We start from the raw sequence: 16,553 nt of genomic DNA, 5'->3' as shown, positions 1-16,553 counted from the left end.
CATCAGTTCTCTGTAGTTAAGAGTCTGTTTCTTGGTTTCTTTCTTTCTTTTTTTTTTAATTTCACATGTGAGTGAGATCACATATTTGTCTTTCTGTGGCTTATTTTGCTTAGCATTATATTCTCTAGCTCCATGTTGTTGCAAATGGCAAGGTTTCATTTTTTATGGCTTAGTAATATTCCGTTGTGTATATACCACCTCTTCTTTATCCATTCATATTATCAGTGGACACTTGGGCTGCTTGCATAATTTGGCTGTCGTAAATAATGCTTCAGTAAACATACGGGAGTGTGTATCCTGTTGAATTTGTATTTTGGGGCAAATACCCAGTAGTGTGATTACTGATTATAGGGTAATACCATTAACTTGTCGAAGAAACTCCACACTATTTTCCACAGTGGCTACACCAGTTTGCCTTCCCATGAATAGTGAAAGAGGGTTCCTTATTTTCCACATCCTCACCAACACTTGTTTCTTGTGTCTTTTTTATTTTAGCTATTCTGATAGGTATGAGGTGATACCTCATTGTGGTTTTGATTTGCATTTCCCTGATGATGAGTGATGTTGAGGAACTTTTCATGTGTTGGCTATCTGGATGTCTTTGGAGAAATGTCAGTTCATGTCTTCTGCTCATTTTTTAATTTGATTAGTTTTTAGGGTGTTGAGTTGTATCAGTTCTTTATATATTTTGGATCTTACCCTTTATTGGCTATACCATTTGCAAATAGCTTCTCCTGTTCCATAGGTTGCTTCTTAATCTTGTTTCCTTTGCTATGCAGAAGCTTTGTAATTTTTATTTTAGAAGCTTTGTATTTTGATGTAGTCTCAACAGATTATTACTATTTTTTATTTCCCTTGCTTTAGGAGACCTCTCTAAACTGTTGCTATGGCTGATGTCAGAGAAATTGTTGCCCGTTCTCTCTTCTAGGATCTTCTTGGTTTCAGGTCTCATATTTGGTCTTTAATCATTTTGAGTTTATTTTTGTGCATGGCATGAAAAAGTGATCAGGTTTCCTTCTTTTGTGTGTAACTATCCAGTTTTCCCTACGCTCTTTGTTGAAGAGATTCTTTTTCTCCTTGGTTATTGTTTCCCTCTTTGTTGAAAATTAATTGACCGTATCGTTGTGGATGTATTTTGGGTTTTCTCTTCTGATGATCTATGCGTCTATTTTTATGCCAGTACCATACTGTTTTAATTGCTAGAGCTTTGGGGATCCCTGGGTGGCTCAGCGGTTTGGCACCTGCCTTCGGGCATGATCCTGGAGCCCCGGGATCGAGTCCTGCATCAGGCTCCCTGCGTGGAGCCTGCTTCTCCCTCTGCCTGTCTCTGCCTCTCTCTATCCCTCTCTCTGTGTTGTTTTTTTTGTTTTTTTTTTGAGACTTGAAAGCCCGTATTTATTGGGAGGGTTTTTTTTTTTTTTTTTTTTAAATATACCTGTCTTCAGGTTCACAGGTACCTAACTTTGTTTTTGTCACGGTTGCTATTTAAAATTCAGGCCCATTGACACAATTCAAGTTCAGCAGATTTCCATCCTCACATGTACCAGCTAACCTTTCTCCCCTTGTTCCTGATTGTACTCTAAGGCTTTTTTATTTCACACATTTCCATTCATTTTGTGCTTTTGCCCTTCTCATGCCAGCCTCACAGATACATGGTCTCGTTTTGTATGTTCATCACTAGTTAGCGTCCTCTTTCAGTTCAAGGTAGTCCAGAGCTCCTATATCACCACTTTGATTTCTTCAGTTGTCACGCACTCAAGCGGTTTCCATCACCTAGCCATCAGAGGCAGCTGCTGTTTTCATCCCAGGTGAGTGTCTTGGTGCCACTCCATTCAGTCAACAACTCCAGTCTCTTGTCATGGAGTTGAGTGTCATGAGTGTCTCTCATGAATAAATAAAATCTTTAAAAAGAAATTACTAGAACTTTGTAATATGTATGAAAATACACTTTTCATGTATGAAAAGTATGGAATTTTTCAAGATTGCTTTGGCTATTCAGGGTCTTTTGTGGTTCCATACAAATTTTAGGATTGTTCTAGCTCTGTGAGAAATGCTGTTGGTATTTTGATAGGGATTGCATTATATAAGTGTAGATTGCTTTGTGTGGCATAGACATTTCAACAGTATTTGTTCTTCTAATCCATGAGCATGGAATGCTTTGCCATTTCTTTGGGTCTTCTTGGACTTTTTTCATCAGTATTTTATAGTTTTTAAAGTATAGGCCTTTCACCTCTTTGGTTAAGCTTCCTAGATATTTTATTTTTAGGACAGTTGTAAATGGAATTCTTTTCTTTCTCTTTCTGTTGCTTTATTCTTGGTACAGTTTCTATACATTGATCATTGATTTTGTATCCTGCAACTTTACTGAATTCATTTATCAGTTCTAGTAGTAGTTTGGATCTTTAGGGTTTTCTATATGTAGTATTACCCCATTTGCAAATAGTGAAAGTTTTACTTGTTAACAGTTTGGTTGCCTATTATTTTGTTTGTTTCCTAATACTGTGGCTAGGACTTCCAGTACTATGTTGAATGAAGTAATGAGAGAGTGGGCACCCTTGTCCTGTTCCCGATCTTAGAGGAAAGGCTCTGTTTTTTTCCCCATTGAGTGTGATGTTGGCTGTGGGTTTTTCTTTTCTTTTCTTTCCTTTCCTTTTTCCTTTCCTTTTTCCTTTCCTTTTTCCTTTCCTTTTTCCTTTCCTTTTCCTTTCTTTTCTTTTTTTTTTTTTTTTTTTTAAAGTGAGAGCACACAAGCCGGGAGTAGGGCAGAGGGAAAGAAACAATAAGACCCCTTGTTGAGTGGGGAAGCCCAACATGAGTCTGCATCCCAGGACCCTGAGATCATGACCTGAGCCACCTAGGTGACCCAGCTGTGGGTTTTTCAGAGAAGGCCTTTATTATGTTGAGGTATGTTCTCTCTAAACCTACTTTAAGGGTTTTTATCATGAATAGATGTTTTTACTTTGTCAAATGCTTTTTCTGCATCTATTCATATGATCATATGATTTTTATCCTTATTGATGTGATGTATCACATTGATTTGTGAATATTGAACTACTCTTGCATCCTGGGAATAAATTCTACTTGATAGTGGTGAATGATTTTTTTTTTAAACATATTATTGGATTCATTTTGCTACTATTTTGTTAAGGATTTTTGTACCCATGTTCATCAGAGATACTGGCCTGTGGTTCTCTTTTTGTGTCATATCTTTATCTAGTTTTGATATCTGAGTAATGCTAGCCTCAGGATGAATTCGGAAGTTTTCCTTTCTCTTCTAGTTTTTGGAATAGTTTGAGGAGAATAGGTATTAATGCTTCTTTAAATATTTGGAAGGGGCACCTGGGTGGCTCACCGGTTGAGCACTGGCCTTCAGCTCAGGGTGTGATCCCAGGGTCCTGAGATCGAGTCCCGCATGGGGCTCCCCATGGAGAGCCTGCTTCTGCCTCTGCCTGTGTCTCTGCCTCTCTCTCTGTCTCTCATGAATAAGTAAATAAAATCTTTAAAAAATAATAAATATTTGGAATTCATCTGTGAAGCCATCTGGTCCTGGACTTTTGTTTGTAGGGAGTTCTTCGATTACTTATTCAATTTCATTGCTGGTTATCGGTCTGTTCAAAGTTTCTATTTCTTCCAGCTTCAGTTTTGATAGGTTATATGTTTCTAGGAATTCATTTCTTTTAGGGTGTCCCAATTTGTTAGCATATAATTATTTCCTTATGTATAACATTTTATCTTAAATTCTTATGATTATATGTGCTAAGAATATATAGCCATTGTTGTCTAATCACAGTATGTGGTACAAGGTGGGCATGCAATAGTTTATGAAAGAAATAATGAATAAGCGATTAATATTTTGTTTCAGAATGCATGATGTTGACCAAATGCATGATGACCAAAAACAGATGATTCAAAATAACTTCTAGAAGTATAAAAAATGGAGACTTGTTGACTTGACTTTCTAAAATGAAAACAGAGCTATACATAGAAATTTATCTGGCTAACATGTTTTTACTTCTGAACCTGAAGAAACTAGATGTATAATTATCTAGATATATAATTATCTACATGTGGGTGTGGCATGCTCATTATGAGGGGATTTTAATAAGAGCAGTGACACAGAGGTAGTCATTGATAATGTAGGAAATTGAATCAATTATCTGGAACAGTATAGGATGAACTTTATAATTTTAAATGGTTAAAGGAGATATTCATTAAGAAAATTGTGGGGAGGAGGGTAGAGATACCAAAGGAAAATATTCAATTTTGTAAATGCAACAGATTGTGAAGCCTGTTTAATGATAGGCAACTTTGATATCTGTGCCACAGAAATATGGACTAGAAGGAGGGAAGGAGCACAAGGGAAATATTGATTGGGAAAAAAAAAATTGAAATAGCTTACATGCAGTTTTGGTGATAATGGCATCCTCAGAAGAGTTTTGTTACCTGTATTTCACATAAGAATCAATATAATCACTGTTTGGAAGATACTGTGGCATAACCCAGAGATTCTTGAAGTTGTCTATGGGAGTTTTATTTTTTTATTATTATTTTTTAATAATATATTTTTTATTGGTGTTCAATTTTCCAACATACAGAATAACACCCAGTGCTCATCCCGTCAAGTGCCCCCCTCAGTGCCCGTCACCCATTCACCCCCACCCGCCGCCCTCATCCCCTTCCACCACCCCTAGTTCATTTCCCAGAGTTAGGAGTCTTTATGTTCTGTCTCCCTTTCTGATATTTCCTACCCATTTTTTCTCCCTTCCCTTCTATGGGAGTTTTAAACCACAGTTCATCAAGGGCGAAATAGACCTTTTGACTTCATAGAAAGTAAATCAGCTGCTCAGATTGCTTGACACAGTAGCCCAATGTGAGCGTGTATCATGTTCCAGGCTCTTAGTTCCACTAGGAGAGCCAGTTTCAGTTGAAGATTAGATGTTTGTAGATCTAGTCAACCAGTTGTGTTGAGCTTTCATCGATAAGGAGACAGACCGCAGTGGGTTTAAGGAAGAGGGGAAGCATTCCAAGTGTAGGTAGGTAGGAGGAAAAATCGAGAGTCTGTCTTTTGAGGTGGTTTGGGTTTGATACATGCTTCCTTTCCTTTTCAGACGTCAAATTGCAGATGATTTATAAATTACCTGGGTTTAATGCTTTCTCCGTTCTTTTTCATTAAAAGAAAGTGTGGAATTTAAGAAACAATGAGGACAGGGAAAACGAGGCAAATCAAGGAGAACTCTTAACTATAGAGAACTAACTAATGAGATTACTAGAGGGGAGGTAGGTGGGGAGATGAGTGAAATAGGTGATGGGGATTAAGGAGGGTATTTGTGATGAGCACTAGGTATTGTATGGAAGTGTTGAACCACTATGTGGTACTTTTGAAGCTAATATTACACTGTATGTTAACTAACTGGGATTTACATAAAAAGAGAATGTTCAGATAAAGATACAGGATGGCCAGCAGACTTTATGGTTCTGCATATATATTATTGTTAGTGAAAAGCGATGATCACAACTATATTTGCAGATATAAACCATGCAAAAGGAAACTGAGCAAGAGTGACAGACTCTCCTTGTTTTGCCTGGGACTTTCCTAGTTTTAGTGTTAAGACTCATGTCCTTGGAAACCCCTTTGTCCTAAGTAAACAGGACAGTTGGGCACACCTTGTAGAGATAGTCAAATCTAGTTCAGCTTGTTTTATCTCTACTCATGAATACCATTTCCAAAATTAAAGAGGTAAGAGAAATGCTGTCCATGTAAGTGTCCACAGATGTTTCCGGTTGAGAAAGGAACCGATTTTGCACATTCTGTCCTCCTTTTTAAGAAGGCATTAACTGCATTTATTCAAACACACACAAGGTATTGGTAATGTAAATTTAGGAAAAACAGGAAAATATGATTTAGACTTGAAGTATAATTATGAACCATTTAAAGAAAAGTTCAGAGTCATGAAGAAGTTTTTGTTTATTGACTCTAGATAAAATAGGGGAAACAACTAAATGCTTCAACACTGACCAGCTGGATTATATACACCATTTAGAGAGAGGATTATCTGCAGAAAGGAAACATTTATGGTGTCTTAAACTTTTCCTTACTTTCAACAGTTTAACAGTATCTGCATAATGTGATACAGAAATGTGTGATTTAATTCACTTGAATGCTGTGTACAAATAGCGTAGAGATCTCTTATTCAAAGTATTTCTGGTAACATTAAAATAAGGATGAACAGAATTGTGTATAGTGTATCTAATGAAATGAGTTTGTGTTAAATGGTCAGAGATGATCAACTGTTTTCTATACCAAGGCTTTTATCTTTAGAGAATTTGGGTGACAATATTTGGCTAAAATGGCATTTACTGAAATTAAACTACCAAAGTATTTGTCAACTAGAGGAGTTACTTTCGGCAACAGACTTACTTGGTGTTTTCAGTGAGTTATTTAATAAACCTTGACAATATTTACCATAAGTCAGACTTCTATACTCCATTGTGTTTACAAAGGTTTGGCTTTATGATATTCACTTTCTTATAGATTTAACAATGTAAATTTAAGGAGTACCATGTGATCATCAGGCATTAGCCCTGTTTATTAAAATATAGTTACTGTTAGAGGCATTTATAGACTAAAACCCTAACTTGCACTACACTAACTTAATATTGCATTCAGTCATGTTATTCAGGGTAGAGAATTTTTAGTCACATTAAAATAAAGACCATATACTTTCATACTTCAGGTATGACCATTAATGTTTTTTTTTTTTCCTTTCTTCATCTCCATGTTCTGGTTATTTTTTAATTTTAACTTTTAAAATTGAAATAAAGTTGACATACAGTATTTCAGTTTAATTTTCTGCACACATTTACTTTGTGGTGGAATGTCATTTTCTAAATTTGAGCAAAAAGATCTGATAAGAGTAGTGATCTTTGTAAACAAAATCTCCTTGTTAAAATCAGTTTTATATAGGTGATTTTTTTTTTTTTAAGATTTTATTTATTTATTCATGAGAGACAGAGAGAGAGAGAGAGGCAGAGACACAGGCAGAGGGAGAAGCAGGCTCCATGCAGGTAGCCCGACGTGGGACTTGATCCCGGGTCTCCAGGATCACGCCCTGGGCCAAAGGCAGTGCTAAACCGCTGAGCCACCCGGGCTGCCCCTATATAGGTGATTTTAAAGGTGAAGGTGGTCAAAAGGTACAAACTTCCAATTAGAAGTCCTAGGAGTATAATGCACAGCATAGTGAATAGTTGACATGGTGATTACTTTGCAAGTTTGCTTAGAATAGATCTGAAAAGTTCTCATCACAAGAAAAAAATAACTGTGGTGATGGTTATTATTGTAGTTATCATTTCACAATATATACATACATCATTGTATATATATCTAAAACTAATATGTCAGTTATCTTAAAAATGACTAAAATGATAAAAATGAAGATAGCCTCTAGGTATATCATATATGTACATTTGCTGAAACTCTGTGTATGAATTATTTCAAAATAGTTGGCCAATTAATGGTGTTAGTAACTTCATGATTTGCATAAAGTGTATGGTCAATGGTGCTAGTAACTTCATGATTTGCATAAAGTGTATTTTGCCTAGAATTTTCTTAAAATATTTAAATAACAATTTATACCATTTCATCTCTACCTTTTTAGTTAAATGTTTATGAATTACTGTTCTATGAGACCTACAAAGAAACCTGATATGCCAGGGAAAGAAATACTTAAAGAGTAAAAGTTTCAATACATTTCAATTAGATCAATAAAAATTCTAAAATGCAGAACTCTGATATGTGGTGATTATAGTTCTATATATCAACATTGCATGGCTCTTTAGAACAAGAGGTTGCCTTAGAAATCTGATCTAATATTTTCTAAGGTGTAATCTATGGAATGGGTTAATAGTCTTGTGACATGTTCCATAGGAAGAAGAGGAAAAAATGTTCAAGCATTTATGTGAAATAATATCTCTCAGATTATATGTATATATGTTAGCCTATTTGAGACTCTGAAAATACCTGCTTTTTTATTCAACATTTCTCATACTAGGGAATAATTTTGTCCTTTAAGACAAAAGCCCTTCACACTCCTCCCTCAACAGCATCTGGTAAATACTAATTTAATTTGCTAGGGCATTGTGACCCAGTACTCAGTGCCTCAATATGGTTGCAGATATTGAGACAAAAAGTAGATAGACCCGTTTCCAGAGTTGAGAAACTTCCTTCTAACTAGTAATAAAGCTAGAACTAAAACCAAGGTCTCCTGACTACGTAGGACTTCTCTGAGGCCATGGTCAAGTTGACAATAGCAACTTGTTTCAATGTCATGAAACACATAAGGGTTCTGAAAGAAATGTTTGTACCAACAGCTGATTAGAAGGACTTTGGGTGGAATGCTGAAATTCCCTAAGATAGATACAAAAGTTAGAGCTACAGCCAATACACTTATTAATATATTGATGAAGCAGTAGCAAACATGGTACTCTACCATCATGGCAATCTAATATGGGGTGGTAGTTTGGGGATGAGAGAAGCATGTTGTACATGCCAGTTAGAAAAGCCTCTGAGTAATGAAATGGGCCTTGTCATCATTCATCTGCCTGCTTCACAATTCCATTTAATTGAATATTTATAAATGGCACCTATAAATATCTGAACATAATAAGAGGTGTGTATATATATATATATATATATATATATTGAATATGAGCACATAGATGATGAAGGTCAGCACATACAATGGGAAATGCCTACATTTAAATAGGATGACCTTAATTTAGTTACTTCATGATGCCATTTTAGTATAAAAGCAAAATATCAATCTGAGGGTGTTTTGGGGGAGAAGTGTATATGAAGAATTAAGTTGAGCCCTCTATTTTCGTATCAGTGAGTTTTTAAGTTTTTATTTAAGTTCCAGTTAACATATAGTATAATATTAGTTTCAGGTGTACAACTGAGTAATTCAACCTTCCATACATCACTTGGAATTCATTATAGCAAGTGTGCTTTTTAGTCCCCATCACCTATTTCATCCATTTCCCCCCACCCACCTCTCTTCTGGTAACCATCAGTTCTCTCTAGTTTATTTCCAGGTGTGCCTCTTCCCCCTCCCCTCAAATACAGATTTGTTTTGTTTCTTAAATTCCATATTTGCATGAAATTGTATGGTATTTGTATATGATTAATTTATTTCGCTTAGCATAATACTCTGTAGCTCCATCTTTGTCATTGCAAATGGCAAGATTTCATTCTTCTGTATGGCTGAGTAGTATTCCACAGTAGATACATATACTACATCTTCCTTATAGAACTGTTATTTTTCAATTAAGGGGCAATATGTTTCTTTCTGAAACTCAAATTTTTATGACTGTATATTTTGTAGCTGACACTAAAACATCCAGATTGTCATTTTTGGTCAATATCTTTGGGGCAGTGAGTGGAGAAATTAGCCATGTAGGTACTTCATAGTACTTAAGCTCTTTTCTATATGGGGTAACTGGGAATGCCTGCTCTCCTGTGACATAGAAGTCTTCACAACTGTTCATTTTTAAGGGGGAAAAGAGCCTTTGTGCATACCTTTGAGGTGTATTATTTATTTTGTAATTTGACTTAGAAAAGCATCCAGTTTTAAACTCACTGGATCAAAGGATAACCCTATAGTTACAAGTATGGGTATACTTTGTTTTCTGTGGGAGATAAGTATTGTTTAAAGTTATATGGAGGGCAGCCCTGGTGGCGCAGCAGTTTGGCGCCGCCTGCAGCCTGGGGTGTGATCCTGGAGACCCGGGATCGAGTCCCACATTGGGCTCCCTGCATGGAGCCTGCTTCTCCCTCTGCCTGTGTCTCTGCCTCTCTCTCTCTGTCTATGAATAAATAAATAAAATCTTAAAAAAAAAAAAGTTACATGGAAAATATCAATTAGCTACAAATTTCCACAGCTCCCATTTTCAAGCGAGCAATACTGCTGTGTTAACAGACCTGCTTGAAATTGCCAGTCATTTGATTGTCCTGTCTTAACTTACTCTCAACTCTACAAGACCACTTTTGCCTCCCCCCAAAAAAAAGCTCTTGCTAAAGCTGAAGGCACCACTGTTGGTAGACCAACCTGTAAATATTTGTGGCTGTGCAGCTAAAACAATAGGAGAGGTGCAGGAATGTATATTGAATTCCATGCTGACCCTACAGTGTCAGTATTTCCAGAGATGCTTTTGGCTCTGGTTTTGATTGTACTCCACGTAGCAAAAGAAACAGCAGCAGCAGTCATGTAGGTGATTCATTATTTTGAAACAGCTTTGGCTGATGGAATGAGGGCTCCACTATTAGTACTTCCAGTAAATTCTAAGCTCCAGAAGGCCAGGGTCCATGTCTTCCTTATCTCTGGTTTGCTAGCCAACAAAGCAGAGTGTAGATACTGAACATTTCAAAAAGATAAGAATAGTAATACCTCCTGAAGCAATTGCTATGTTGCTTTGGTAGTGGTCCAGGAGATGATGATCCTGGTTTCAGAAACTTTTTTTTTTTTTTTTAATGAGGTATAGTTAACAAAGTTTACAACAGTGATTTGAGTGATAAAACAACTCTTCCTGTTCCGCTGCGCTCACCATTAGCTACCATTGTCACCGCTATTACAATATCATTGACTATTCCTTATGTAGTACCCTTCATCCCCATGACTTATTTCATAACTGGAAACTTGTACCTCCTACTCTTTCACCCATTTTGCCCATTCCCCATCCCCTCTGCTCTTGCAACCACCAGTTTGCCTTCTGTATTTATGGGTCTACTAATGTTTTGCTTTCTAGATTTCATATATAAGTGAAATTACATGTATTTGTCTTTTTTTTTGTCTGACTTATTTCACTTAGCATTATACTCTCTAGGTTCCTCCATGTTTTCACAAATGGCAACATCTCATTCGTATGGCTGAGTAATATTCTGTTATGTATATATACATCATGTTTTAACCATTCATCTATCAGTGGACACTTAGATTGCTTCTGTATATTGGCTAGTAGAAATAATGCTGTTGTAATAAGCATAAATAAAGGTTATCTATCTTTTTGAATTAGGGTTTTCTTTGGGTAAATAGCCGTGGTGGAATTACTGTTATTCCTATTTTTATTGTTTGAAGAACCTTTATGCAGTTTTCTACAGTGGTTGCAACCACTTAACATTCTCATCCATGGTGCACAGGGTTCCTTTTTTTCCACATCTTAACCAACACTTAATTCTTGTCTTTTTGATACTAACCATTTGTGATAGGTATAAGGTGTTATCTTGTGGTTTTGGTTTGCATTTCCTTGGTCAGTGATATTAAGCAACTTTTCACGTGTCTTTTGGCAATGTGTGTGTCATCTTTGGAAGGATGTCTATTCGGGTCGTTTGCTCTATTTTAATTTGTTTTTAAGTTCTTTATATATTTTTGATACTAATCCCTATTGGATATATCGTTTGCAAATATGTAGTAGATTGCCTTTAATTTTGATGATGATGTCCTTGTTGTACAAAAGCTTTTTATTTTGGTATAGTCTTAGTAGTTTAGTTTGCTTTTTTCCCCATGCCTGAGACCTATCTAAAAAGAGGTTACTAAGGGCATTGTCAAAGAGGCTACTGCCTGTCTTTGGAAACAATTTTCATTGCACAGGTGATCCAGGGCTCAAGAGGACTGGGTCTCTGAAGGAGTGCAAGACAGAGGCATTGGATGTGGAAGAAACCATTACTGCATTGGAAACCTATATGATGGCTACAAGAAGAGGAGATGAATCTAGTGAATTAACACCTTAACCAGGAATCACAAACTGAGCCCATGTAGAGTGCCTCATAGAATTGCATTTTTCTGTCTTGGAGAATTAAAGACCAGGTTGTGATCTGTGACTTCTCCTATGATTCCTTAAAGGATTTTGGATGAATCTGTTTCCATGGATTCCAGTAGTGCCTAACCATTAAAAATTCTAGGGATTCCTGGGTGGCTCAGTGGTTTGAGCCTGCCTTCAGCCTGGGGAGTGACCCTGGGGTCCTGGGATCGAGTCCTGCATCATGCTCCCTGCATGGGCCTGCTTCTCCCTCTGCCTCCATCTCTGCACTCCCCCTCTCATGAATAAAAAAAAAAAATCTAAAAAAATTATAGGCATACTCAGAATTGGAAATTTGCAGCCACTGTGGAAAATATTAGTTAAAACTACTAGAAAAATAGTTAAAACTTATATATCTAAATAATACTTATGTAAATTATGAATTGTGACACAGAATGAAGTAAAATTCCTTCTGAATCATCTAAAATATTTTCCAGGCTCTGAGTGATCAGATTTCTCGAGGATTTTGTTCAAATACAAATTGATTCACTAGTCCAGGGTGGGGCCTACATTTCTGCATTTCTAATCAGCTCTAGGTGATACATACATATGCTGCTGATCTATGGACTGATCTCAGGAGTAGGTTTAAGGATACAGGTTCTCAAACTCAGGTTCACATTGGAATCATTAAAAGGGGAGACTTAGAGGGGATCCCTGGGGGGCTCAGCGGTTTAGTGCCTGCCCTCAGCCTGAGGCATGATCCTGGAGTCCTGGGATCGAGTTCCACGTCAGGCTTCTGCATGGAGCCTGCTTCTCCCACTGCCTGTGTCTTTGCCTCTCTCTTTCCCTCTCTCTCTCTCTCTCTCTCTTTCTCTCTCATGAATAAATAAAATATTAAAAAGGAAATTTAAAAGATACTGATGCTTCGGTCTCAACCCTATAGATTTTGATTTAATTTGTCAGGGATGTGGCCTGGGCATCTGGATTTGTGAAAAGGTCCATAGGAAATTCCAGTGTGCAGCTAAATCAGAGATATGATGTTCTAGGACTGGTTTCAATTTATGTTTGAGAAGAAGTAACTCACTTAGGCATCTAAATGAGTGTTTTAAATAAAACATGTTCAGTATAGTTTTGTTGGCAGTACTACATTAAAATTTACATTTACAACATTTAAAGAAGTATCTTGGAAAATCCTAAAGTATACATAATAAGATTTTAACACTAAGATAGTACATAGTCTCATTATAGCACAGCCCTTGAAAGGTCAATATTAATAATTAAGTGCAGTTCTATTGAGACCTAGAACTCTAATGCTGCTTAATCTTCCACAATGCAGATAATCCAACAATTTCTTCCTTGCAGGTTGCAGCAATCTACAAGGACTCAAGTATTGGAAATCTCATCAACATAGTAATTGTAAAATTAGTTGTAATTCATAATGAACAGGTAAGAAACCGGCCTAAAGTTAGTCATCTTAATTGTAGAGGCTCCTAGTAACAATACATGTAAATCACAAAGTTATTAGAAATGAGATATTAAAAAAATGAGATATTTCTAAAATCTACATTTAAAAACTTGATTTAAAAAGGAGTGAGATTAACTTTTTATGTTGTAATGGAAATAAACTTTTCAAAGGAAGTAATAACACTTAAAAACTTAAGGTTTAAAAGCAATGATGTATTCTCTTTTGAAATTGAAGGTTTTAAAATACAGTTTTTAGAAATCTTTTGATCCTAAAAATTGGATGGTTACATTGAAAAGGTCTCACTAGATTTCCTTTTGATCATCAAGTCTTAAGTATTGCTAAAATATTTTTGAATAAATATGAGGGAGAAGTGCCACTTCATCTGCCTCTAAAATGCTATTTGGTAAACTGCAAGGATGCTGACAAGCTTGGAGAGAAAAGAGGCTTGCGGATATTTTGTGTAATAATGAATTGCTCTTTTTTTTCCCCCCCCCGTAGGAAGGACCAGTCATCAGTTACAACGCAGCTACCACATTGCGCAACTTCTGTTTGTGGCAGCAAACTCAGAATGTTCTTGATGATGCTCACCCTTCTCACCATGACACTGCTGTTCTTATCACTAGGTACAGTTTCAGAAATAACTTATCCAGCTGCAGTTGTTTACCCTTTCTCTTGTGCATGATCACTGATACTTCTTGTTACCGTAATGCTTTATTGATAATGTACAGAAGTGTTCTTGAGAACTTGTATGGCAAAAGATATTATTGTATGGAAATCTTGTTCTTGCAATGCTAGTTGATTCCTTAGGAAATTAGCAATGTTAGGTTGCTGAGTAATGGATTGACCCAAATAATTTCTTTTTAGTGACAGAATTATGAAAAATAATTACAAATGAACTTAGTTATGGAACTGGATACAGGTTATGTTCATTCCCCCCTTGATCCTCAATCACTTGGAAAGAGCTTTAGGATTTAATTGGTTGTCCACCTTTTGGACTTCTTGTAGTTTAAAAATAATCTGTTCCTCGTTTTGGTGTTCAATATGTATCTTAATTACTAGGCTGCATTTATGAGGGTCTTTCTCAACTTGCTTACTTCTGCTATTATAAAAATGATTGTCCATTTTACAAGCACCACTATACATTGTTAATTCATGCCTTTGCTTCAGCAACACTGGTGGCTACTGGGATATTTAGATCTTAGGATTGGTTGGTAGACAAAAGGAAATAATTGTTCCACTTAGAGGTCAAACTCTGCAATCTCTACTTTCGAAAACTCTGAAATGAAACACTTGGTCAATGTAAAATAGGTGACGTGTAGTCTGTGTGCTTTATCTCTTTTCAGAACTAAAGCAGAATTGACTTAATTTTATCCACCATATTATATCATCAGTCCATGGTTCTTCCCTGGATTATAGTTAGAGGCCAAGCAACAAAAATTGGAGATAATGAATTACAAGATGGGAGTTACAAAAAAAAAAAGGCTAGAATAGGGAAGACCATAAGGAAAGACAAGAGAACTGTCAAATTGAATGCTTACAGACTAAGTAATGCAGAAGAAAAAAAAATTAAGCAATTTGGTAATGTCTGAGAACATTATTTGTGGTGGAGTATAATAGCTGAAGCTCATAATGAGTTGGAACATCTAGAAAAGCAAAAACTACATCACACAGCGTAAGTAAAGGCAGAGAGGTGAAAGATACAGAGCTTATTGCTGAATGTGGTTAAACCTCAGCTCTTTCTAGTAGTCACTTTTATGTAGCATCTGTTGCTTATTGGTATATACAAATGCTGTATTACCCTAGGTTTAAATTATTGAGAGCTTAATAAGACTGAATTTGGAAGTGAGTTAGTCCTAATAGTCACATCATATAGTTCAAGCTTCTTTTTGTTTTGACTTGTTGAAAAATACTTTCTGAAAGTGCTTCAAAATTTTTTGTTTTAAGGGAAGACATTTGTGGAGCTAGAGAGAAATGTGACACATTGGGTAAGTTACTTTACAAATTACATATAACTTAGGTGCCTGGGTGGCACAGTTGGTTAAGCATCTGACTCTTGGTTTTGGCTCAGGTTATGCTCTCAGGTCATGAGATCGAGCCCGGTGCTCAGCACGGAGTTGGCTTAAGACTTTGTTTACCCCTCCGCACAGCTTGCATGTTCTCCCTCTTTTTCAAATAAAAAAATCTTTAATAAATAGAATTTCTATAATTGTTTACTGAATTGTTTAAAATGTTTTCCTTTTATTTTACATTGTAATCATTTTGATTGTCTTCATTACTGATTGTCATTCTTAGCTTCTGCTTCAGTACATATTAAAGAATAGGAACTGATACTGTGCCAGTTACTACATACATATAAACTATTTGTAAATTTAAAGCAAAATAATAAGATGAATAGTCATAAATCTACCACCAAATTTAAGAGCCAAACTTAATACAATCATATGGCCTGCGCTAAGTCCTTATTCTATCCCTTTGCATGTCTCTAAGAGGTAGCTAATACCATGAATTTTATATGTTCTAGTTCCTTTCATCCATGTTGAAACATAGTTCTATATATCTGTGTTCATAAAAGGAATTGTTTGGTTTTGGTTCTTTTTTGAGCATTGTAGTTGTAGTTCATGAATTTTCACTCCTGTATAATAATTCATCCTCAGTTTACATATCTACATGCTATCATGATATTTGGGCCAGTTCCAGGTTTTCATTATGAACTTAACCTTAAAATCTAGGGTATATTCCTACAATTAAAATGTTATGCATTTAAATGTGCTCATGTTCCACTTTGGTATATCTTAAAGTGACTGTACCACGTGATCTCTTTATCGATAGTGTATAAACATTTCTTTTCATTATGTCCTTCTCAACCCAAGGTATCTTCAGATTTCTCATTTTGCCAATCTAGATGTAATATATTTCATTATAGTAGTAATTTTCAGTTCCCTAATTGAGTTTGTCATATTTCTTTAATTCCTCAGAGTAAAGGAAATATAAATAGCCATTAGATATGAAAAGATTTTCATTTTCCCACTGTGGTGTTTGTCATTTTCTTCTGCTTTTTATTTATTTTTATTTTTACTAAATTCTTTCCCAAGTTTTCATTTAAATTCCAGTTACATGCAGGGTAGTATTAATTGCGAATATAGACTTTAGTGATTCAGCACCTCCATACTCCATACCACACCCAGTGCTCATCATAGCAAGTGCCCTTCATAATCCCTATCACCTGTTTAACCCATCCCAGCCCCCCCTCCCTACCTCTCCTCTGGTAACCATCAGTTTGTTTTCTATAGCCAGGAGT

General features: G+C 36.0%; 1 protein-coding gene across 3 annotated transcripts in view; it reads left to right on the top strand.

The window, feature by feature from the left end:
* The window catches only part of ADAMTS20 (ADAM metallopeptidase with thrombospondin type 1 motif 20), a 163,776-nt gene that overhangs the window by 35,274 nt on the left and 111,949 nt on the right, over positions 1 to 16,553 (top strand). For all 3 annotated transcript variants that reach the window (XR_005984934.1, XM_041736786.1, XM_041736785.1), the window contains exons 5-7: positions 13,153 to 13,236; positions 13,754 to 13,878; positions 15,200 to 15,240. Coding sequence is in view for 2 of the 3 variants with exons in the window: in XM_041736786.1 (XP_041592720.1) it covers positions 13,153 to 13,236; positions 13,754 to 13,878; positions 15,200 to 15,240 (250 nt within the window). In the remaining variant the exon portion in view is untranslated. The remainder of the gene's footprint in view (positions 1 to 13,152; positions 13,237 to 13,753; positions 13,879 to 15,199; positions 15,241 to 16,553) is intronic.

Source organism: Vulpes lagopus, chromosome 21, assembly GCF_018345385.1.
Source record: "Vulpes lagopus strain Blue_001 chromosome 21, ASM1834538v1, whole genome shotgun sequence".
NCBI lineage: Eukaryota > Metazoa > Chordata > Mammalia > Carnivora > Canidae > Vulpes > Vulpes lagopus.
This window is presented reverse-complemented; position numbering and strand designations above follow the sequence as displayed.